At 34.6% G+C, this 24,735-nt stretch overlaps 1 protein-coding gene across 7 annotated transcripts in view; it reads right to left on the bottom strand.

The window, feature by feature from the left end:
- The window catches only part of COL24A1 (collagen type XXIV alpha 1 chain), a 412,730-nt gene that overhangs the window by 150,151 nt on the left and 237,844 nt on the right, over positions 1–24,735 (bottom strand). For 6 of the 7 annotated variants that reach the window (XM_032302395.1, XM_032302400.1, XM_032302399.1 and 3 more), the window contains exons 28-32: positions 23,907–23,960; positions 22,513–22,566; positions 13,462–13,515; positions 13,128–13,172; positions 12,963–13,007 (exon numbers count right to left, since the gene is read on the bottom strand). In XM_032302395.1, coding sequence (XP_032158286.1) covers positions 12,963–13,007; positions 13,128–13,172; positions 13,462–13,515; positions 22,513–22,566; positions 23,907–23,960 — 252 coding nt within the window. The remainder of the gene's footprint in view (positions 1–12,962; positions 13,008–13,127; positions 13,173–13,461; positions 13,516–22,512; positions 22,567–23,906; positions 23,961–24,735) is intronic. The other variant, XM_032302401.1, reaches the window with a different exon arrangement.

Genomic DNA, 24,735 nt, shown 5'->3' with positions numbered 1-24,735 from the left:
AGTAAAAATGAATATTTCTGTAAAAAATTAGTCAAGGAACTCACAAAAAAGGATACAAAATATAACAACATATACCTAAGACATGGGAAGGACAGAAGAAAAAAGGGGTTCAAACTTAAATTACCATCAACTTAATACAAACTTCTATATGCAGAAGAGGTTATTTATAAACCTAATGGTAATCATATATCAAAAACCAGTAAGATTCATGCAAAGAACAAAAATAAAGAAATTCAAATATATCACTATCAATATATCAGCAAATGAAGACAGAGAGGAAAGCAAGAGAGGATCAGAGAAAATCTTCAGAAACAATTACAAGATAAGTAATAAAATGACAATAATTATGTATTTACCAATAATTGCCTTGAATGTAAATAGATTAAAGAATCAAAGACAGAGTGTCAGAATGAATTAAAAAAAAACCCCAAAACCAAGACCTATGTATATGCTGCCTACAGAGACTCATTTTAGACCTGAAGACATCTGCAGATTAAAAGTGAGGGAATAGAGAAATATTTATCATGCAAAAGGATGTTAAAAAAAGCCAAAGTAATAATACTTGGACACTACATGGACAAATTAGACTTTAGAGCAAAGACTGTACCAAGAAGCAAGGAAGGACACTATATAATCATAAAGGAGATAATCCAACAAGAAGATATAACAATTGTAAATATTTATGCACCTAAAGTGGGAGCACCTATATATTTGAAAAGATAACAAAGATAAAGGAATTAATCAATAATAACACAATAACAGTAAGAGACTTTTAACACCCCACTTACATCAATAGATAGATGATCTAAACAGAAAATCAACAGGGAACAATGGCTTTGAATGACACACTAGACCAGATGGATTTAACAGATATATTCAGAACATTCCATTCTAAAACAGCAGAATACACATTCTTTTCAAGTGCACATGGAACATTCTCCAGAATAGATCATGTATTAGGTCACAAAACAGGTCTCCACAAATACGAGAAAGATTCAAGTTATACCATGCATCTTTTCTGACCACAACACTATGAGACTAGAAGTCAATTACAAGAAGAAATTTGGAAAGGTCAAATACATGGAGGTTAAAAAACATGCTACCAAACAATGAATGGGTCAGCCGGGGAATACAAAAGGAAATGGAAAGGACATGGAAACAAATAAAAATGAAAACAAAATGGTCCAAAACCTTTGGGATGCAGTAAAAGTAAAAACCTTAAGAGGGAAGTGTTTAGCAATACAGACCTACCTCAGGAAGGAAGAAACATCTCAAATAAAGACCCTAACCTTATACCTAAAGGAGTTAGAAAAAGAGCTCCAAAGCCTAAAGCCAGCAGAAAGAAAGCAATAATAAAGATCAGAGTAGAAATAAATGATATAGGAACTAAAAAGACAATAGAACAGATCGATGGAAACAGGAGCTGGTTCTTTGAAAAAAAAAAAAAAAATCAGTAAAACTGAAAAATACCAGCCAAATTTATCAAGACAAAAAGAGAATGGGCCCAAATAAATAAAATCACAAATGAGAAAGGAGAAATGACAACCAACACCACAGAAATACAAATAATTTATAAAAGAATATTATATAAACAATATGCCAAAAAATTGGACAATCTAAAAAATGGATAAATTCATAGAAACAAATAAGCTATCAAAACTAAAACAGGAAAGTACAGAAAACTTGAACAGACCAGCAACCAGCAAAGAAATTGAATCAATAACCAAAATGTCCCCCAAAGGTTTCACTTACTTGTGGAGCATAAGGAATAACATGGAGGACATTAGGAAAAGGAAAGGAAAAGTGAATTGGGATAAAACAAAGGGGGAGATGAAGTTTGAGAGACTGTGGACTCTGAGAAACAAACAGGGTTCTGGAGGGAAGGGTGGTGGGGGGATGGGTGAGCCTGGTGGTGGGTATTAAGAAGGGCATGTATTGCATGGAGCACTGGGTGTGATGCATAAACAATGAATCTTGGAGCACTGAAAAAAATAAAATAAAATAAAGATGTTAAAAAAAAATCCCCCCAAAACTAACATTCAGGACCAGGTAGCTTCACAGCTGAATTCCACTTAAAGAAGAGTTAATACCTATTCTTCTCAAACTATTCCAAAAATAGATAAGGAATGAAAATCTCCAAATTTATTCTGTGAGGCCAGCAATACCCTGATACAAAAACCAGATAAAACACTGTAAAAAAAAGGATCTTTAGACCAATATTTCTGCTGAACATAGATGCAAAAATCCTCAACATAATACTAACAAATCAAAACCAACAATACATTTTAAAAATCATTCACCACCATCAAGTGGGATTTATTCACGGGTTGCCAGGGTGGTTCAATATTCATAAATCAGTCAACATGATACATCACTTTAATAAAAGAAAGGATAAGAACCAGATGATCAATGCAATAGATGCCGAAAAAGCATTTGACAAGTACAACATCCATTCATGATAAAAACCCTAACAAAGTAGGTTTAGAGGGAACAAACCTCAACACAATAAAGGCCATATATAAAAAATCCACAGCTAATATCCTTATGGGGAGAAACTGAGAGCCTTTTTTCTATGGACAGGAACAAGACAGGGATGTCCTCTCTCATCACTTCTATTCAACACAGTACTGGACTCCTAATCATAGCAGTCAGCCACCACAAAGAAATAAAAGGCATCTAAATTGACAAGGAGTAAGTAAAATTTTCACTATTTGCAGATGACATGATACTATATATAGAAAACACAAAAGATTTTCACCAAAAAACTCCTAGAACTGACAAATGAGTTCAGTAAAGTCACAGGACACAAAAATCAACATACAGAAATCTGTTGTATTTCAATACCCCAATAATGAGGCATCAGAAAGAGAAATTAAGAAATCAATCCTATTTACAACTATACCAAAAACATAGGATACCTAGGAATAAACCTAACCAAAGAGGTGAAGGACCTGTACTCTGAAAACTATAAAAGATTGGTGAAAGAAATTGAAGACGACAAAAAGTAATGGAAAGACATTCCATGCTCATGGATTGGAAGAACAAATACTGTTAAAATGTGAATACTATACAAAAGCAAGCTACACATTTAATGCAATCACATCAAAATACCAACAACATATTTCACAGGGCTAGAACCAATAATCCTAAAATTTGTACAGCACACAAAATAGACCAGATACCCAAAGCAATCTTGAAAAAGAAAAGCAAAGCTGGAGGCATCACAATTCTGGACCCTCAAATTATATTACAAAGCTGTAGTAATCAAAGCAGTATGGTACTGGCACAATAATAACCACGTGGATCAACGGAACAGAATGGAAAACCCAGAACCCATAATTATATGGTCAATTAATCTGCAACAAAGCAGGAAAGAATATCTGATGGGAAAAAGTCTCCTTAATAAATGGAATTGGGAAAACTAGATAGCAACCAAAAGAATGAAATGACCACTTTCTTACACCGTATATAAAAATAAATTAAGGACTGAAATGTGAGACACAGAACCATAAACATCCCAGAAAAGCACAGACGCAGTAACAGTCCACTTCTTTGACACAGACTGTAGTTACATCTTTCTAGATATGTCTCCTGAGGCAAAGGAAACAAAAGCAAATATGAACTATTGGGACTTCTTCAAAATAAGAAGTTTCTGCACAGCAAAGGGAACAATCAACAAAGCTAAGAGGAAACCTAAGGAATGGGAAAAGATATTTGCAAATGACATATCTGATAAAGGATTAGTATCCAAAATATATAAAGAACTTATAAAATACATAAAGAACTTATAAAACTCAACACCCCAAATAATTCAGTTAAAAAATGGGCAGAAGACATGAATCGATTTTTTAAATTTTTTTTTTACTTTTTTATTAACATAAAATGTATTATTAGCCCCAGGGGTACAGGTCTGTGAATTGCCAGGTTTACACACTTCACAGCACTCACCATAGCACATATTCTCCCCAATGTCCATAACCCCACCACCCTTGCCCTGCCCTCCCCCCTCCCCGAACCCTGTTTGTTTTGTGAGATAGATTAAGAGTCTTTTATGGTTTGTCTCCCTCCCTATCCCATCTTGTTTCATTTAATGAATTGATATTTTTCAAAGAAGACATACAGATGGTCAACAAATACATGAAAAGATGCTCAACATCACTTATCATCAGGGAAACACAAATCAAAACTACCATAACTACCTCACTCTCGTGACAGCCAGAATGGCTAAAACTGAACATAGGAAACAAGGTGCTGGTGAGGATGTGGAGAAAGAGGAAACCTCTTGCAGTGTTGGTGGGGGTGCAAACTGGTGCAGCCACTGTGAAAAGGGTATATGCTATGGTGAGCACTGTGAACTGCATACGACTGATGAATCACAGACATGTACCCAGAAAACAAATAATACATTATATATTAATTAAAAAAAAACAGTATGGAGGTTCCTCAAAAAGTAAAAAATAGAACTATCCTTTATCCAGCAGTCACACTACTAGGTATTTACCCAAAGAATAAAAAAATTAATTCAAAAATATTAATTCAAAAGTTTATAACAGCATTACCTATAATAGCCAAGATACGGAATCAGGCCAAGTATCCATCCACTGATAAATAGATAAAGAAAATGTGGCACATGCACACACACACACACACACACATACATACCTATACATATTTGTGTGTGTGAATATATATATATATATAAATTATATACATTTATATATTTATTTCATTCTTCAAAAAGAATGAAATCTTGACATTTGCAATGACATGGATGGAGCTAGAGAGTATTATGCTAAGTGAAATAAGTAACTCAGAGAAAGACAGATACCATATTTTACTCATATGTGGAATCTTAGAAACAAAACAAGCAACCAAAGTGGGGGGAAAAAAAAAGAGAGAGAGACAAATCAAGAAAGAGATTCTAAACTATAGAGAACAAATTGGGGGTTACCAGAAGGGAGATGGGAGAGGTATGGGTTAAACAGGTGATGGGGATTAAGGAGTGCACTTGTGATGGGCACCTGGTAATGTATGGAAGTGTTGAATCACTAAATTTTACACCTGAAACTAACATTATACTGTATGTTAATTAAGGGAATTGAAATAAAAAATTTTAAAAAGCTTTCTTCATTTTTAAAGTTCAATAATATTCTATTGTATGTATATATTATATTTTGTATATCCTTTCATCCATCAGTGGACACTTGGGTTTTCTACCTTTTGGCTATTGTGAACACTGTGCCTGTAAACACTATAAAAGTGTTAGTTTCTAAGTCCCTGCTTTCCAATTCTTTGGGTTATAAATCTAAAGTGGAATTGATGAATCACATAGCAATACTATGTTTAACTGTTTGAGGAACCACCAAATTGTTTTCCATAGTAACCTCACCATTTTACATTCCTGTCAGCAATGTACAAGAGCTCCAGTTTTTCAACATCTTTGTCAATGTCAGTTACTTTCTGTCTGTATATATGTTTTGCTTTGTTTTTCTTTAATAACAGCTGTCCTAATTGGTAAGAAGTGGTATTTCATTGTAGTTTCAATTTGTATTTCTCTAGTGTCTAGTGAGTGATACTGAGCATCTTTTCATGTGCTTATTGGCCATTTTTATATTCTTTGCAGAAATGTTTATTCAAGTCCTTTTGCTCATTTTTTTTTTCATCAAGTTGTCTTTGCTGTAGTTGAGTTGTAGGAGTTCCTTATAGCTATCTCTATTCTCTATTTAATTCTGGCTCATACACAGAGACAATGATACAGAATTTTTATACCTTTAATATTGATTAAAAATGGTTTCTTTCTCCAAAAATAACAATCTTGTGATATGTTAGTAAGTATAACTTACGTCCTTAAAACCTGGTAAGGCACAGAAGTTTCAGAACCAAGCTGAGCAGAAATGACTAAAAATCCCTAATATCCTTTATTTTCCCCTATTTTTACACCATGCCATCCACAGTACCATTAAATTGAGTCTTAGAAGTGGGGGGATATTCTAAAATGGTATATAAAACTAAATCAAATTCCAAATTCTCTTTGATTATCCCATTTAAAGATTTACTGAGAATGTACCATGTGCCAGACACTGATGACTTTTAATGATATAGAAAATACTGCCATTCTCTATTTGCTATTTGTCTTTTTATATTATTGACCTTGAGAAGGCTGGCAAATATACAGTGGTCAAAATCACCATTTTATATTAAAACTAAAAACTAAGAAAAATATGATATTAAATTGGAAGTAAAGATATAAAATATTTCTAGCAACATAAAACTTTCTAAGTTATAGCCATTAATGCTATATTTTTCTGGTTAAGGAAAGAGTGGTATATAAAATCGCAAACTCACACCTGACTAAGGCCTTGTTTTAAATGCCATCCATTCACTCCAGGCTCCAATATTAAGAGAAAGGATCAATATAAATGTTCCCTTTGTGCCTAATAAACCAACTGAGACATACAGCAAAAATTCAGAACCGTGAATGTCTGCTTGATTTGTTTTGTAAACTACTTGTACACAATGTCAAACTTGATACAAACTTTTAATGATGTTAATGGTGCATAAAAGCTGTTTGCAAAGTTATGAAATGATCTAAATGGATCTATTTATTTTTATTAGAGACAAAGAAGTAAAGCACAAGCTGGTACAAAATAAAAATCCCCTTTAAGGCTTTTCAGATAGTATTGAAAATATATTCTTTGTAGTGGAACTTCTTGCTCTATGACTTCAACCCAGCAATTATGATAATGATGCCTGGGAGAATAATGATTATTGTGGTTACTATGTAGTAAGAACCTATGCCAAGCACATAATGATCATCATTTGATAGAACTATAAAAGTTATCTCATTTTATTTTTTGAGAGAGTGAGAGTGTGGACATGTGGGGGGCACATGTGGGGTGGGGGTGGGGAGCAGAAGGTGAGGGAAAGAAAAATCCAAGCAGACTCTGTGCTGAGCATAGATTCCAACACAGGATTTGATTTCATGACCCTGAGGTCAGACCTGAGCCAAAACCAAGATCTGGATGCTTAATCAACTGCACCACCCGTGCTCCCCAAAAGTTACCTCATTTTAAAGACAGGAAAAGTGAGGCTCAGAGAGGTTAAATAATTTGCGTAAAGTCAAAACAGCTATAAGTGGGAGAACCAGTGTTTAACTTCCAATGTCTGAGTCCAGTGTCATGCCATCCACTATACTGTCCTGTGTTCTACTGATTTCAACAAGAAATCAGACATTCAATGACTCTCCCATTTACAGTAAATATATGGATAATCTTCAAAGCCTTTTTATGGGATAAGCAAGGGAGCCTGTAAGTGTTTTTTCATTGTAGGATTATGAAAACTGTGTGCCTTGTTATCTAAAAAGGAAGAAAGAACAGAGTTAATACTATATGTTTTTTATACTGTAAAGGTTATGAAATAAATGTTTCTTAAGTATTCTGAGCTACTCCAGAGAAAACTAGTTAAAGAAGAACAGTTAAGAGTTTCCACTTCCAATATTAACCAAGTAGCTCCTATCAAAACCATCTATATAGGGATAACTATAAATCCAGGACAAAATATTTTTTAAAAATCTGAAAACAATGAAGAAAGACCCCAAATAGGTAAAACTTAGAATGGAGAGGTCTACATGTAGAAGAAAGGAATGGCCCTAAGTTAAGTGCCTGATTTTTTATTTTAAATGTGGCTTTTAGCCAGAAAGTAAGCTATGTAGGATTATTAAGAAAAAAGGAGGATAGAAACATTCAGTGTTACTGGCATGGAGAACTAGAGGGTAGAATGTGGAGTGACCACAGCTGCTGGGAAGTGAAGGAAGAGAAAGCAAGAGAGGAGGAAGCTCAAATTCTGCACGTAAACTCTGCTTAAATCTCAACTCAAGTATGTGTTGATATGATAGACAACTAGCATCCTAGCGAGGCCTAAAAGAACTGGACAGAGATTTTAGCAGTCATTTACTACAGAGGAGAGAGAAGTTGGAGTTTGAAAGCAGCAAAGTGAATAATCCACCAAATCAAAAAACAAAATGAATCAAAAAATACTCTTTGAAGAAATATAACAGAACTTGGGAGTCTCTGGAATGAATCATTCTAAATGTTCCAGAAAATACGGGCACGTGGGTGGCCCAGTCAGTTAAGTATCTGACTCTTGATCACAGCTTAGGTCTTGATCTTGGGGTCTTTTGTTCAAGCCCCTTATTAGGCTCCATGCTGGGTGTAGAGCTCCCTTAAGAAAAAAAAGTCACTACATCAAAAACTGATGATATACTATATGTTGGCTAATTAAAAATAATTTAAAAATGTCCAAGATATAATTCAAAATTACTGAACAGGAAAATGTTCCCATATTCAAAAGAAAAGGCAATTAATGGAGACCAAACTCAAGATTACCCAGATGTTAGAATTAACCCCATAAAGATTTTAAAGTAGCTATTATATATATGCTCAGTAATGTAAATAAAAAATACACTTAGGATGAATAGACAAATAAGAAATCTCAGAAGAACATCATCTATAAAAATGTAAATTATGGAACTGAAAATTAAATATCTGAAATAAAACTTAAAAATTCCCTATCATAAATAACATTTCAATGAACGGGCTTAAAAAGTGAGTAAAATAAGAGTTAGGTTATCTAATTAAAAAAAAAAAGAAAATGGGAAAAAGATTAAAATAGGAATGAATAATGGTTCAGGGACCCGAGGGATGATATCAAAATGCTGAATATATATTTAATTAGAATCCAAGAAGGAAAGGAAGGAGAAGACAGAGTAGGAAAAAAATTTAAATAAAAGTTCAAAAATTTCCATATTTAGTGAAAACAGAAACTTACACACAAAAGAAGGTCAGCAAATCACAAGCTGAATAAATGCAAAGAAAATCCTAGATACATCATAGTCAAACTACTAAAAGTCAAAAGTAAACAGAGAATCTTGAAAGCAGCCAAAAACAATGATACATTACATGCAGGGGGAATAATGATTCCAATAAATATGGACTTCTAACTGGAAATAACTGAGGCCAAAAGAAAATGACATGTCATCTTTATAGTGCTGAATGCAAACAAATAAAAGAAAACCCTGTTAGCCCAGAATTCTATAACCAGTGGAAAAATATGATTTTGCTCATACGCGGAAACAAAATAAACACGCAAAGGGGGAAAAGGGGGGGGCAAACGAAGAAACAGGCTTTTTTTTTTTTTTTAAGATTTTATTTATTTGAGAGAGAGAGCATGAGAGGAGGGAGGGTCAGAGGGAGAAGCAGACTCCCTGTGAGCAGGGATCCCAAAGCAGGAACTGGATCCAGGACCCCAGGATCATGACCTGAGCTGAAGAGAGTTGCTTAACCAACTGAGCCACCCAGCCATCCAGAAACAGGCTCTGAACTATAGAGAACAAAGTGATGGTTACCAGAGGGGAGGTGAGGGGTGGTGAGTTAAATAGGTGAGGGTGATTAAGAAGTGCATTTGTGATGAGCACAGAGTGATGTATGTAAGTGTTAAGTTACTATATTGTACACCTGAAACTAATGTAACACTACATGTTAACTAACCAGAATTAAAAACTGAAGAATTCATGTAAAAGAAAAAAATAAAAGTGAAATAAAGATGTCCTCACAAATACTAAGAGAATTCACGACTAGCAAAACTTAACTCTAAGGAATCTAAAAGAAGTTCCATAGGCTTCAAGGAAATGATACCATTTGGAAATGCAGATTACAGAAAAGAGTGGAGAAGATCAGAAAAAGTAAATGCAAGGATAATTTTTTTTAAAAGCCCACTACTTTCCCCCCAAATACCCTAAAACACGTATTTCATTTACAGTAAACAAAAAATATTTTATTTATAATAAAGCAAAATTTTAACTTTTTAAAATGGATTTATAACACACATAGATATAATACACAAAAATAATTACAGCATAAACAACAGGATGCTGGTGGTGAATGGGTCTATATGGTTTCAAGTTTCTTACAATTATTTTAAGTATTACTATATTAACTCTAAGTAGACTTTGGAAAGTTAGGATGTATATTGTAATCCCTAAACCAGCATCTGGCAAACTACAGCCCTAGGGGTCAAATCTGAATCAGCACTTGTTTTTACAGAAAATGTTTACTCTGTCCTGACCTAGAATAACCACTTGATAATAATAGCTCAAAAAAGTATAACTAAAAAGCCATTATCTAAATTAAAATGTGGTGCTCAATGCCAGAAGAAGACACTGAACAACAGCACCACTACAATGGAAGAACAATTATAAAGTGGTTGATCAAAGAACAACCAAATTGATAATTACATTAAATGGATATGGAGCAAACACTAACTAAAAGGTAGAGATTTCAGAATGAATAAAAAAAGGAAGGCCCAATTATAAGACACTCACTTTAAATACCAAAACGCAGATGGGTTGCATGTAAATGAATGGAAAAGATAAGCCATACAAACTGCAAAGATAAGTAGGCTGGAGAGGCTTATTAACCAAATAAAGCCAATTTCAAAAACAGTATTATCAGGAATGAAAAGTATTACCAGAGATATGGAGGAATATTTTGTCAAAATAAAAAGGGTCAGTTCATCAGGAAGACATAATAATCATAAACATGAACTCTAAAAATAGTGTTTCAAAATATATAAAGCAAAATTTGACAAATTTAAAGAAAGAAACGTAGAAAAACAAAATCATAGTGGACATTTAACACCCCTAACTCATCTACTGAAAGAATATCTAGATTTCTAAAAAATCATTAATAGTTATGGTTTTTATAAGATTTAGAAATCTAAAAAAAGTTACCCAGGTTTTATCACCTTAATAACATGGATCATGGCCTTTCCTTAATAACATGGATCATGACCTTTCCTCTTAAGTCAGATCTACATGTCGATGGAAGGCAAGTATAGGAAACAGAGTTGGCCCATAGACAAATGCAATTTTGCTGGTTACCTTGACACGCTATGTGTTAGCATTTTTTATTTCATACCTGGCTTTAGAATTATAATTTAGAGATGTCTCTTTATTTTATAGACAAGGAAAATACCATCAGAGAGCTAACCCATTTAATCAAACTCTATAGCTATTAGGAGCACGTACTGGAACAAAGGTCAATCAGGCCTTCAATATATCTTTCTATTATACAGCACTGCCTGCTAGTCAACAGTTGCATGAATGATTAGAGACAATGTGGAGGATCAAACCAATCTCAATTTCTTGGATTGATTGATCCTAGCTTCTGTAAAAAAAAGTCTATTTCAGTTCAATCAAGAAGAAGGGGACAATGTAGGTAGAGGGCCATGTAAACCTCAAAAACTACTATCAACTTATGATTTAATGTACGACCCATGTCATCCACTAAAGTAAATTTACTCAATTTCCTGCCTTAAGCCATGGTTACAAAATGGTTCTAATGTCTTTTATTTGATTGAGGAAGTCAAACATCACACTTCACATTTATCTAGGCATATCTAATAGGCTGCAAATCAAAGTAAAATTCTTTCAAAAAATTTTTTTATTTTTATTTTTTATTTTTTTATTTTTATTTTTATTTTTTTAATTTTTAATTTTTTATAAACATATATTTTTATCCCCAGGGGTACAGGTCTGTGAATCACCAGGTTTACACACTTCACAGCACTCTCCATAGCACATACCTTCCTGAAAGTAAAATTCTAAGGAATGTCAACAACATATAAAATGAGTAAGTAATTTTACTTCTCTAGGCCTCCTTTCTCTACAGTAAAGAATGACCATGATGAGCTTCGAAATTTTCTACTCATTGCCACGTATTTTAACAATGCAGCAAAGTGAAAAGAATATACAGAAACACCATTTGCATTGATATAACAGAAACCCAGATGATGAATATTAATACTCAAAGAATTTTGGGGGGAAATGACTTCAATGGATAACATTGTCACAGACAAATTCTTTCCCTGGATGTAGTCATTTTTCTCCTTCAGGTCTCTGGTATTTTAGATTTGACCACTGTCAAATATAACGCTGTTATGGGAAACAACAGGCAGGGGGCAGCAGATTTCAAAGAGGAACAAGTAAACAGTGACAACTGTAATAGCAGAAAAAAACATTTTTCTCTTATCTTTTTCTGACTCTTCAGTTGCCGTCTATTTAAATTATTATTTAATTTTATAACTTTAAATTGTATATATAGATATGTATATGATAAAGCAAGATGTCATTACAAATTATAAAAATTATGATTCTAAATAAAAATACATGAGATGTACGAAATCTCACACAATTAAACTTATGTATTCAAAATTTTATATACATGTACTAACATGTGTGTATACATATGCATATGTGTATCTTTTTTTGTGTGTGTGTGTGTGTTTTTAAAGTATTTCTTCCCTTCATTGGGGAGAAATACTTAAAAAAAAAAGAAAAAGATACATATATGCATATCTTTTTTAGCTGACAATCTCCTGCTTGTTTCTGCACTATGGCCATAAAAAAGAACTTGTTGCCATTCAGGGGAAAAAATTGTATACTTCTGAAAAAATGTTTTGATAGTAGGAGAATATCTAGCATTGTGTAATATTAAAAATTCTTAGAGCAGTGGCATGGAAAAGCATGGTGACACACACAGAACCACATTCCAAGGGTCCAAAGAATACTCCAACAGAATTAAAATGAAAGTAGGCAAGAAATTCCTTGTTATGTTAGCTTTATTCATATTCCATTATATTTATATAATATCACACCATTTAATTTTAAGATGGATTTTATAGAAAAACTAATTATACCAGGGTAGAGTATAACCATCAGCTTATAAACAGGTAGCACAAGGGCCTAAAATGATTAAGCAACTTGCACAAATAACCCCTCCACCTAAAGACTGAAGGAGGAAAAGAACTAGTACTCTTTCAGTCTAATGTACTGATAACAACAATAGTTGTGCCAGAGAATAAAATGGAAAAAATTTATTCTAGCTTAATTATTCTTTATTACTTACTGGTTTCCCTTGAACTCCTCTCTCTCCAGGGTTTCCAGTCTTACCCTACACAAGGAAGAAAATGTGTGAGTCCCCTAGCTCCTTCACCAAATATTAACCACACACCAAGAAAAACAGGGAAGATTTTATCTATTTATCTTTAATGTAAAATGTTTTACTACTTACAATAAGACCATAGGGCCCTCTTTTTCCTTGATCTCCTTTTTCACCCTAACAAAGTATCAGTACCAGAGGAGTTAATATGAATATGAATTATGGTTTTACACGTGCTAGCATATACTGACATACAAGAAAATAAGACATCAAGTATATAATTCAAGATTCAAAAGAAAGCATTTGTCTGTGTAGAGTAAAAATTTTATGTATGTTTCATACTTTTACTAAGAGAAAATTTAGAACTACACTTTTGTAAGAAAATATAACAGTTTTAAATCAGGTAGAACACATATGGGCTCAAAAAAACATAATGCGTATGAAATGAAAAAAAATCAGTATTTACCTTGGCACCTTGTATACCTTGTTCCCCTAAGAGACCGTCTGGTCCTCTCGGTCCCTAGGGATGGAAAAAGTTCTATTGTTAATTTGAAATGTTATTATTATTTTTTTTTTACTGTTATACATCCTCACAAATGAACAAACTGTTCTTGACAAATTCCTCTGCTTCCTTCTATACCATGACCACAGAAAAGGATACAGCCAGATACATGGATGAACCTATTTGTTTTTTTTTTTTTTTAAGATTTTATTTATTTATTTGACTGACAGAGATCACAAGTAGGCAGAGAGGCAGGCAGAGAGAGAGGAGGAAGCAGGCTTCCCGCTGAGCAGAGAGCCCGACGCGGGGCTCGATCCCAGAACCCTGAGATCATGACCTGAGCCGAAGGCAGAGGCTTTAACCCACTGAGCCACCCAGGCGCCTCAAGACAAGGCATTTTTAGGGCTAAAAGGATTCAAAGGAGGAAGAGAACTTTCACATGTCTATATAAGGAATAAAGGTATCATTTTGACAGTTGGAGATCATGCTCTAAAAGGAACTCTGGACAGAGGGATAGGATAAGAAAAGGGTATGGAGGCAGGAAAGAAGATACCCAAGAAAGAAAAAAGTAGTTTGTTTAGCTGGTTTATTGACTACAAGTAGTATTTCTCAATATTTCTAACTAAGTATTTTCTATACTAAGAAATAATTGTGGAAAGCCTGGGACTTAAAAGGTCAAAGACTGGAGTTTATATTTAAATCAATAGGTAATGAGAAGGAATTGAAGACTTCTTTTTTTCTTTAAGATTTTATTTGTTTGAGAGAGAGAGCCCATGCCTGTGCACTCAAGCAGTGGGGAGGGGCAGAGGGAAAGGGAGAAGTAGACTTCTCGCTGAGCATGGAGCCAGACTCAGGGATCTGGGCCTCTGGGATGATGACCTGAGCCGAAGGCAGATACTTAACCAACTGAGTCACCCAGGGGACCCTAGAAGGCACTGAAGATTTCTATACAGAATAGTGATACAAATTTCCCAGCACAACAGGCTCCTTCTCTTTTCTCCCACCTGAGGTCAGCTTGGTTTAGCTTTATATTCTTACTGCTTACTGTAATAGGACTCTTTTCCTGGGTGTTCTTATGATACTGCATTCCCTGATCCTCTTAGGCACATTCAGGGTATTAGAGAGAAGGTTCACACTCCATGAGATCTGTAGCTCTACTGGTCATACTAAAGTTAAAGTCATAGCTCTAGCTCTTCAATCTCAGTTTGTATTGAAGGTACTCAAGGACCTGGCCCTACCTTCTTTGTCCTATTTTCCCATGGAAGACTATCAAGCTGAGTTTCAGTCTTATTGTGTAGAACATTGACTGTCAAGTTGAGGAATATGGATTCAATTTAGTAGGTAAGAGAGTGCTATTCATTTAATAAACATTTGCTGAGTGCCTATTGTAAGCCAGGCATTACTTGAGGCACAGAAGATACAGTGGGGAGAAGAGACACATCCCTGAACTCATAAGCAATCAAATAAATACCTAAAACTATAAAATGACAGTGAGTAGTCAAATGTAATGAAGTAAATAAAGAAGCTTAAGGGATTAGAGAGAATTCAAGATGGGGAGCCCTATTTTAGAGAGGGTAGTCGAGAAGCCTCTCTAAAATGGCATATAGGCAAGATCACTCTGACAGAAGAAACAGAATCTACAAAGGTCCTGAGGTAGGCACATGCTTGGAATGATTAACAGTTAAGTAACTGAAGAAAAAAACAGGAACAGTTATTAAAGGATGACTTTGAAGTTTTAAGTGCAAAGATCCTTCAGGACCTCATTCTAAACATAATCTTCACCTTAAAAATTCAGCAGCCTATATTGATTCTCTTTCTCTGTCACCTTATAAGCCCATTCTCCTCTTTCTGCCCTGTAAGAAAACACTTTACAAAATTTTTTGGAGTTATAACAGAAGGTGGCTGAAGGAGTATGAAAAGGAACGAGTGTTGTCCAGTGACAGATGGCAGCTACTCTTGTGACGAGCACCTACGAAGTTGTTAAATCCGTATGTTGTACACCTGAAACTAATGTAAGATTGTGGGTCAACTATACTTCAATTAAAAAAAAAAAAGGGAATAGGTGATCAACATTCTTATCAACACAGCAGAAAACAAGTGAGATCTAGACTGAAAATGTGTCCACAGGGAATTAGGCACTTAACACTTTTGCAACCTGAAATCTCTATCTTGCTTGGATATTTTATGATAATAATTAGTAGAGTGATGACAGCATTAATAGCAAGCAAACTGGAAGCGTAGGCTTGCTTGGGTGGAGAGGGAGAATGAAGCGAACACAAGGAATGTGATTCTAGACAATCAACCACAATGAGGCTGATACCTCCAAGGCTAGTGCTAGAGAGTGCAAAGTCATTCTGTCTAGGTTTACCTTTTTTTTTAATTTTTAAATTTCTTTTAGATTTTATTTATTTATTTGACAGAGAGAGAGAGAGCGCGCGCGAGAGGGAGCGAGCGCGAAAGAGCACCAACAGAGGATGCTGTAGGCAGAGGGAGGGAGAGAAGCAGAGTCCCTGCTGAACACAGAGCCTGATGCAGGGCTTGATCCCAGAACCCATGACCTAAGCCAAAGGAAGACACTTAACTGACTGAGCCACCCAGGTGCCCACACTCTGTCTAGGTTAAAATGGTAGCATCGAGGGGCACCTGGGTGGCTCAGTGGGTTAAAGCCTCTGCCTTCAGCTTAGGTCATGATCCCAGGGTCCTGGGATCGAGCCCGAAATCGGGCTCCCTACTCAGCGGGAGCCTTCTTCTGCCTCTCTCTGCTTGCCTCTCTGCCTACTTGGCATCTCTGTCTGTCAAATAAATAAAATCTTTAAAAAAAAAAAAAAAAGATTGTTTGGTCTAAAGATGGCAAGTATCTTTTCTTATATAAAATCAGATTAAGGGCGCCTGGGTGGCTCAGTGGGTTAAGCCGCTGCCTTCGGCTCAGGTCATGATCTCAGGGTCCTGGGATAGAGTCCCGCATTGGGCTCTCTGCTCAGCAGGGAGCCTGCTTCCCTCTCTCTCTCTCTGCCTGCCTCTCCGACTACTTGTGATTTCTCTCTGTCAAATAAATAAATAAATAAATCTTTAAAAAATAAAAAAAAAAAATAAAATCAGATTAAGTGGCTTCCCGGATATATACATAGAAAAGACTGCGTCTAGGTCAGGAGGAAGATCTCAAAATCAACTGCCAGTTTCTGCTTCTGAATATAAATCACCTAGTGTCAAGGCTGAACTAGTGCAAACTCTGCTTTTTTCTGTTTTTTTAATATGAAGAAACGGAAGCCTGCAGATATAAGCTGCCTGATTCATATGATGTCTAAATGTATAAAGACTTTAAATAGTTATGCTTTATTAAGTTTATGATATTTTTTCAAATGTTAGAAAGAAGAAAAGTTTAATCCTGTTAAGTGAATTTAGATTGAAAAGGGGGACCTGAAGTTTAGGGGATGTTTATAAAATGAATATGAAACATTTATAATTAAAGTGCTGATTAGCATTATAACTGAGAGGAGCTCCCTTTTTTGCTCTAAGTATAGCAATTGCATTAATTAAAGGCAATAAAACCTAAGGTTGCTGGTTAAGAGGTTAAGGCTGAAAGAACTCTAAGGAAGCTTAATGCTCTCTATGTTTCAGTTAAGGCTAAACAAGCTCTAAGAGAGACCAACAGCATTAAAACAGGCATCTAATTGGGCATTAAGTTATTTTTTTTTAATATCTGCTTTAAAATATCTGATTATCAGGGCACTTGGGTAGCTCAGTCAGTTAAGTCTCTGATTCTTGATTTTGGCTCAGGTCATGATCTCAGGGTTGTGAGACTGAGATCTGTGTTGGCTTCCATGCTGGGCGTGCAGCTGGCTTCAGATTCTCTTTCCTTCTCCTTTTGCCCCTTCCCCCAACTCATACACTCGTGAACTCAATAAATAAAATAAAATAAATTAAATATCCAATTATCTATAAAGCTGTTGGAGAATGTATGCTAGCTAAATTAAAAATCTGATCTTTTCCTCATCATCTGTAAGAAAAGTTAAAGTTTGCTATGATAAGTGGCTATTAGTAGGTTCTAAAAACTGGAATAAAGTCTGGTACCTCAACTATATAAATTAAGCATATTTCATAAAATAAGAAGAACTTGAATTATAGGTAATAGTCTTAAAGAATTAGCAAAAATTCCTGAATAGTCACATAATCCTAGAAGTATCAGATGATAGGAGGCAAAACCACTACTGTATATAAATTCTACAATTAAAAAAAAATTATCATTAACACTAATATAAACTGCATACTAGCTTATGTAGGAAGCTTTTATGAAAATTACAAGCCCATCTCTATAATGCTTATAATCAGTTTTAAAGAGCTGAAGCATCTATGAAAAAGAAACAACCCTTATTCACAGAACAAATGTCCTTCTAACTTGGATTCAGTATGTTTCTATTTCCTTTTAACCACATCCATCTTCGCTTGACCCTTCTGTTAATTTAAAATTACTCAGATGCCTAACTAATTATGTCTAGCAGTCTGCTCTGGTTATAGATTGATACAGCTGGGACAAAACTTTCCCTTAGACAGAAACTATTATCTGTGATTTTGTGGGAAAAAAAATCATTTCATTCTACTCTTGTTATAAACTTTTTCAGGAGAAGAAACCACACAAAAAGTTCTTCTCTTATACTTGGTGTGCTCTAGGTGGTACTCACACTGAATCTAAATGCAATGGCTGTTCATCCTTTCTGATGGAGGCATAATACTCTATCCCCAGGGGTACAGGTCTGTGAATCACCAGGTTTACACACTTCACAGCACTCACCAAAAAAAAAAAAAAAAAAAAATGCAATGGCTGGTTTCCCAATATGGTATGCATTTCCTCGAAGAAGCCACAATTTAGAATTTTTATGGTCATATCCAGTTTCCATCTTGCATACAGAAATCTTAAAACATTTCTAATACAGTTATTTCAATCTTTGTTCCTCATTTAAATATTAAGTAGCATAGAATAAAAACTACTCAGTTGTATGCCTCCATACCCTCCTTCCCTAGAAAGGGTACAAAATCTGAACTTGTCTAATGATCGAAGGCACAATCCATGGGCAAGAAAAGAGATGTTAACTTTGCTCAGTGGGTCATCTCTCCTGTCAGGGCAGCTGGAGATAGGACACAGAAGCACATACTGGAAAGATACCAAAGGATGAGTTACCTAGCCCCAGTGAGTTAAATGTGTGCATGAGGGACAGCAACTAAAGTTGTGCCAATTCCTAGTGACCCCCAAATGCTAAGCCATCATCTTACTGGTACTGCAGTAGAGAATCTGCTAGCCTGTATTTTCTATATGGTGGATGTGATTGTATATATTATATTGATTAGCTATGACATAATAAATTGTATTACTACACTTAAATGACTGTTCTTCAGCCAAACTTGGCAGGTAAAAAAAAAAAAAAAAAGCTTAGAGTATTTAGGATAAATAATAATACTTTAAATTCATGCCAAATCTCCCACCTAGGAATCTCAAACCATAGGAATAATACTTTCAGCCAATCCTGCTCTTTTTCAGCTATGTAAGAAGTAGGATTATACAACCTTCACAAAGCAGGTGAGACAAATATTCAATATATTAATTTGTTTAAGTTGTTTGCTGAAATGGCAGACTTTGTTGTTTGCCTGAGCTTTTTTTGTCCTCTGGAAAAGTACCAATGTTGTACAATATTTCAAAAGCCACTGGGCTGTAACTAATTGAATAGTAAAACCCATGTGGTCCAGATCTGAAAGATCATTACTCTTGAATCCTCTATGGTATGAGGAGAATGTTTGACAAATTATAAGAAACCAGTAAATGTTAGACAGTTGAGTGACAGACGGATGGGCATGCAGACCCTTAGGAGAATGTCCTGTTATTGATGATGTTCACATGGCCATGTGATAACAATGGAAGTCACAGGCAAAACAGTAATAAGCACTAGTTCCATAATGATAATTCTCGGTGCGATCTCCAGGTCAATGTGTGTAGGGCACAGCTTCCTTTCCAGTGTACTGTGACACAGTTTTGTGCCATGAAGTGTTTACAGATGTGCTGGGAAGATCAACCCCCTCAGCCTTTGGGGTGAGCGGGAAGAGCTGGAGCACAGAAACTTCCAGGCAGATACCTTTCCATTTATCTCTGTGGGTTAGACATGTAGTCTTTTTTTTTTTTAATTGAAAAACACTGGGAAAGATGGACCTAGCATATTGATATCACATGTGTAGGGGAGAACAGATTGATAAGAAGAAGATAGTAGAAACAGGAAGACATTACGTGACATCTGGGATGGAACTTTATAATAATAAATTCTTAAATATTCTGGTCTTCAGTTCTTTTTGTATTCTTAATGTTCAGAAATTGCCTGAAATATTCTCCTGCAAAGGAAGTGTTTTTGTACTAAACAAAGCCTTTATTTCTTTTTTTTTTTTTTTTTTTAAAGATTTTATTTATTTATTTGACAGAGAGAGATCACAGGTAGATAGCGAGGCAGGCAGAGAGAGAGAGGGAAGCAGGCTCCCTGCTGAGCAGAGAGCCCGATGCGGGACTCGATCCCAGGACCCCGAGACCATGACCTGAGCCGAAGGCAGCGGCTTAACCCACTGAGCCACCCAGGCGCCCCAAAGCCTTTATTTCTAAATAAGATTTCTTTGTTTAGAAAGTACTGAATGAACTTTAGGTAACTGTGAAAAGCCATTTTGGGAGAGAATCAGTAAAATGTATTTGGAGGATAAGAGGAAAACAGACCATTGAAAAGATAACAGTTGAGGACAAAGTGGCAAATCAGAAAAGGATAACGATCTATTTGACTAATGAGTGGGTAAAGAAGATGTGGTGTATATATACAATGGAATATTACTCAGCCATAAAAAAGAATGAAATCTTGCTATTTGCAATAAGGTAGATGGAACTAGAGCATATTATGCCAGGTGAAATTAGTCCGAGAAAGACAAATATCGTATGATCTCACCTCCATGTGGAATTTAAGAAACAAAACAGATGAACATAGGGGAAGGGAAGGAAAAATAAAAGAAGATAAAAAGAGAGAAGGAGGCAAACCACAAGAGACTCTTAACTATAGAGAACAAACAGGTTGCTGGAGGGGAAGGTGGAGGAGGGATGGGTTAACTGGGTGATGAGCATTAAGGAGGGACTTGATGGAAATGGATGGAAATGGATGGCACTGGATGGTATATATAATTGATGAATCACTAAATTTTACTCCTAAAACTAATACTACACTTTGTTAGTGTTACATTAACAAACTTGAATTTAAAGAACACCTTGGAAGAAAAAAAAGGGGAGGGGGAGAAAAGGATAACAATTACCCAGGGATCATGGGGAGTTTAGAAAACCATAGAGCCAATGACCTTTCTGTATGACTTAGGAGAAAACACAAATGGTTCAGGAGAATTCTTTTTTTTCTTTTTTTTAAAGATCTTATTTATTTACTTATTTGACAGAGAGAGATCACAAGTAGGCAGGAGAGGCAGGCAGAGTGGGGGGTGGGGAAGCAGGCTTACCGCTGAGCAGAGAGCCTGATGTGGGGCTCGAGCCCAGGACCCTGGGATCATGATCGGAGCCAAAGGCATTAACCCACTGAGCCAGACAGGTGCCCGGTTCAGGAGAATTCTTGTTTAGTTAGGAACATGGCTTCTATAAGACCTCAATTACTTAATTAACAAAAGGCAAAACATAACAAAAAGTATTTCCGCTTTTTTTCAACTGCATAAAACTGATTGAACTTTCTCATTTTGACTAATACAAAGCTGAATAAACACATTGGAGCTGATGAAGTACTGAATGCTTGCAAGGTACAGACCACTAAATGAATAAATTATTATTTTAAATTTCACTTGGGCTAAAATAGAAATGGCCATCAGGATTATTCGTAGATTGTAAATCTATAACCCAGTGAGGAAAAGAGTTTTTCAGAAAAGAAATAATAATAAAGACAAATTTGCTCTCTTTCATCAATCTTCACTTAAAACACAGGACATGATACTGAAGTTATTACTTCAAACTGGGCATTCTTAACACCTTTCTCCCATTTGCCAACTGGAAAATGAAGTTTTTGTTTTGTTTTTAACTTTTGTTAGTTGGACACCATGTTCTTAGAATTTAGCCCTAAAAATCAAAGTAAAGCCAAGGGAGAAAGGAGAATTCTTACAACCCACATATTCAGATTTATCAAGAAAAAAAAGATGAAAAACCTCCTTCGTATTCTGTATGGTGTCAAATAAGCACAGGACTGGGAGATAGGCACACTAAGATTTGAATGCTGGTTTTGTCATTTCTCTCTGTGTGCCTATAGGCATATAGTTAAACTCTCTGAGTTCTGTTTTCCTCAGCTATAATATCTGAGATGATACATCTTCTTCAGGTAGTTCTAAGTATTAAGTAAGATAACAGATGTAAAGTTGCCTGACATGTAATGGACATGCAGTAAATTGTGGCTCTTATTTCTTCAAAGGAAAAAAAAAGGATTTAATGTTTAAAAAACTCAAAGATTGAAAGATTTCTAATTTAATTCTTATACATAATCACCAAACAATGATGATTATATTACTTCTGATTTATATTTAATTAACAGTCATCCTGCATTTGTCTTCATTCCATTTCCTATTGCTCTTATTTTGTCATGATGTTACTATTCCTTGCTCTGTAAGTCTCTTGGGAGTAGAAAAACAGTTTATTTAAACATCTTCACACCTACAGTTCTCCCAAAGAATAGAACTGGAAATTGAGAATGTGAAAGAAGAGTTCTATATGAATTAGTAAAATTTGTAAAACATAAAATGGAAAAGTATGGTTTTATGTGTACAAATGATAACAAGTCACACTTTAATTAATGCAGGTAGTTAGTTCATCTAATATAATGAAAACAAGGAAAAAGCCAACAATATCTAAGCACAACTGAAGACATAGAGCTATTTTTATCGAGCACATCACTATTTGTGAAGTTTTTTTTTTCTATTTAGGTTAATGTATTAGATTACTTCTTGCATCAGATAACTTACTCTTTGTCCTTTAGGACCTTGACTCCCAGGTGGTCCTCTTGCCCCCACATGACCCTACTCATTGAAAATTTAAAAATCAGTTACAGAAGTCACAGAAATGTTAGCAAAATAGCAAAATATGACATGTAATTCTCCTTGGGAATTCTTAAAATAAAATTGATTAATCTCCTTTAAAATTTGCTTTATTTATGAAATAAATGCCATACTTCCCTCCCCCATTATTCTGCTATTCTTCCCTTTCCCGGTATTCCAACTAGTTTTCGGGAGGACCCAACCCATGGAGTGACAGTGAAAAGAGAAAAATAAATAGCCATTCAGCCAGTCTGACTAGTTTAATCAGCTTGGTCCATCAAAAAAGCAATGGCTGTTGCTGAAAGATTTCTTTCTCATTATTCTAGACGTTAATGATAATTACAAGAGTAATAGAGTTTTTTTCCTGTTACAATGAAAATGTCACAAATTACACCAAATACGTCACAAATAGGTGTAATGAAGATTTAGTTGTCTACTTAATACTAAGTCAATTACAATGAGTTTTTTGGACTCGATAGTTTTTCATAAAGACTTAATTAGAAAATGAAATTTATTTATTTATATGACATTAGGTAGATAAAAACAGTGAACTTTTATAGGATTGAAGATTTATTTATTATCTTATGTGAGTAAAAAGATTGGCAATCATACCAATCTACAGTTTGGCAACTGTACCAATCTCAGTCTTCCTAATTTTAGAAGTTAATAACATGCCTATCAAAGTACTGGAAAGCCAAGCCTTTCTTCAAAACAAGAGCTTCACAAAACAGCATAAACCATTTCTGATAACAGTTCTATTTAGGGGATTATTAAAGCTTATCTTTTTCATATTTAAGTTGATAATAATGACCAAATTTTGATAAGCAAATTTATTTCTTGGAGTCAAGATTTGATTACCTTTCTCTATATAATAAATGGAGTATTTTCAAAACTCAAGTTTTGGTCAATAAAGATATATTTTTTTTCTGACTTTTATCTGGTCGTTTGAGAATACTTCTAAATTTCTAAGAAAAATATTGTAACTTATTTATGTTTTGTTTATCCATGCTCGCATGTACACTTGATTACTGACTCTGTCTTCTTATATGTGGTTATTCAAAAGAAAGTTTAAATTTCTTTTTGTTTTAGGCTACACAATTATACTGATTATTAAAAGTAAATAATATAGCAAGTAGCGGTGAGAAAGTTTAAGATACCATGAAATATTCTAGAGTGTTTTACATTGAATGAAGAGAGAAGTAGCCTCCATCAGTTTATACATTACTTATTTTGCCTAAGAATGAGAAGTTTTTTTTATTAAATAAATCATAGATTTAAATTTAAATAGACATTGAAGAAGGGAATATAAAGACTTTACTCACCGGTAATCCCAGTGGACCAATGGGTCCTGGATCCCCAGGAGGACCTGGATATCCCTATAATTTGAGTAAATATGAAAGACATAAAGTTTCTATCATATCTGATTATTTCCATTGAAGACAAACCAGTAAATTATAAATAGTAGTAAAAGTGATCATGTAAATAAGATCTCTCTTTCCTATCCAATATGTAAAAGGTAATGGAAAACGTACTACAGTTAGAAATAAGACATGATTATACAGAAGCTGTATATCCTTTTATTAGTAACTCTGCCTAGAAAAGAAATTTGCTAACCAGAATCACATATTATAACCTATTGAGGAGAGAATATTCATCTTATCTTTCTGTAGGTTTTGTTATGTTATGAATAGATACTATATTATCTAGATTATGAAGCCTTTTCATTGTCAGAGGCCAGAGAATTCTATAATTAAGGAATGTGAATGTGTATAAATACTCTAGAGCTTGTTAAATTTTAGAAGGAACACACTTTTTACAGCATAATTACTAATTCAGAGAATCTCTTAGTAGATAATAGTTCCTGATATTGATTAACCTAATGGGTCTACTAAATTTCTTAGTTTACAGCAATTGGACATAGCTAAAAAAAAAAAAAATTACAGAGTTTTGCTGATACAACAGAAGTTAAAACTAAAGAATAACTTGTGTAAAATAAATTTGTAGACAGTCTTATGTGCCACCAGATCTATTACAATATATTTTCTGAAGTAAGATTCTTTCATTGATATTTTTTTGTTCTCATTCCTATCATGTTTAGAAACTACTTAATAAACTAAAAAAATACAATCTATATATAATAGTTGTCAGCTA

Source organism: Mustela erminea, chromosome 10 (genome assembly GCF_009829155.1).
Source record: "Mustela erminea isolate mMusErm1 chromosome 10, mMusErm1.Pri, whole genome shotgun sequence".
NCBI classification, from domain to species: domain Eukaryota; kingdom Metazoa; phylum Chordata; class Mammalia; order Carnivora; family Mustelidae; genus Mustela; species Mustela erminea.
Note: the sequence above shows the minus strand (reverse complement) of the source record. Positions and strands in the feature narration are given on the sequence as shown.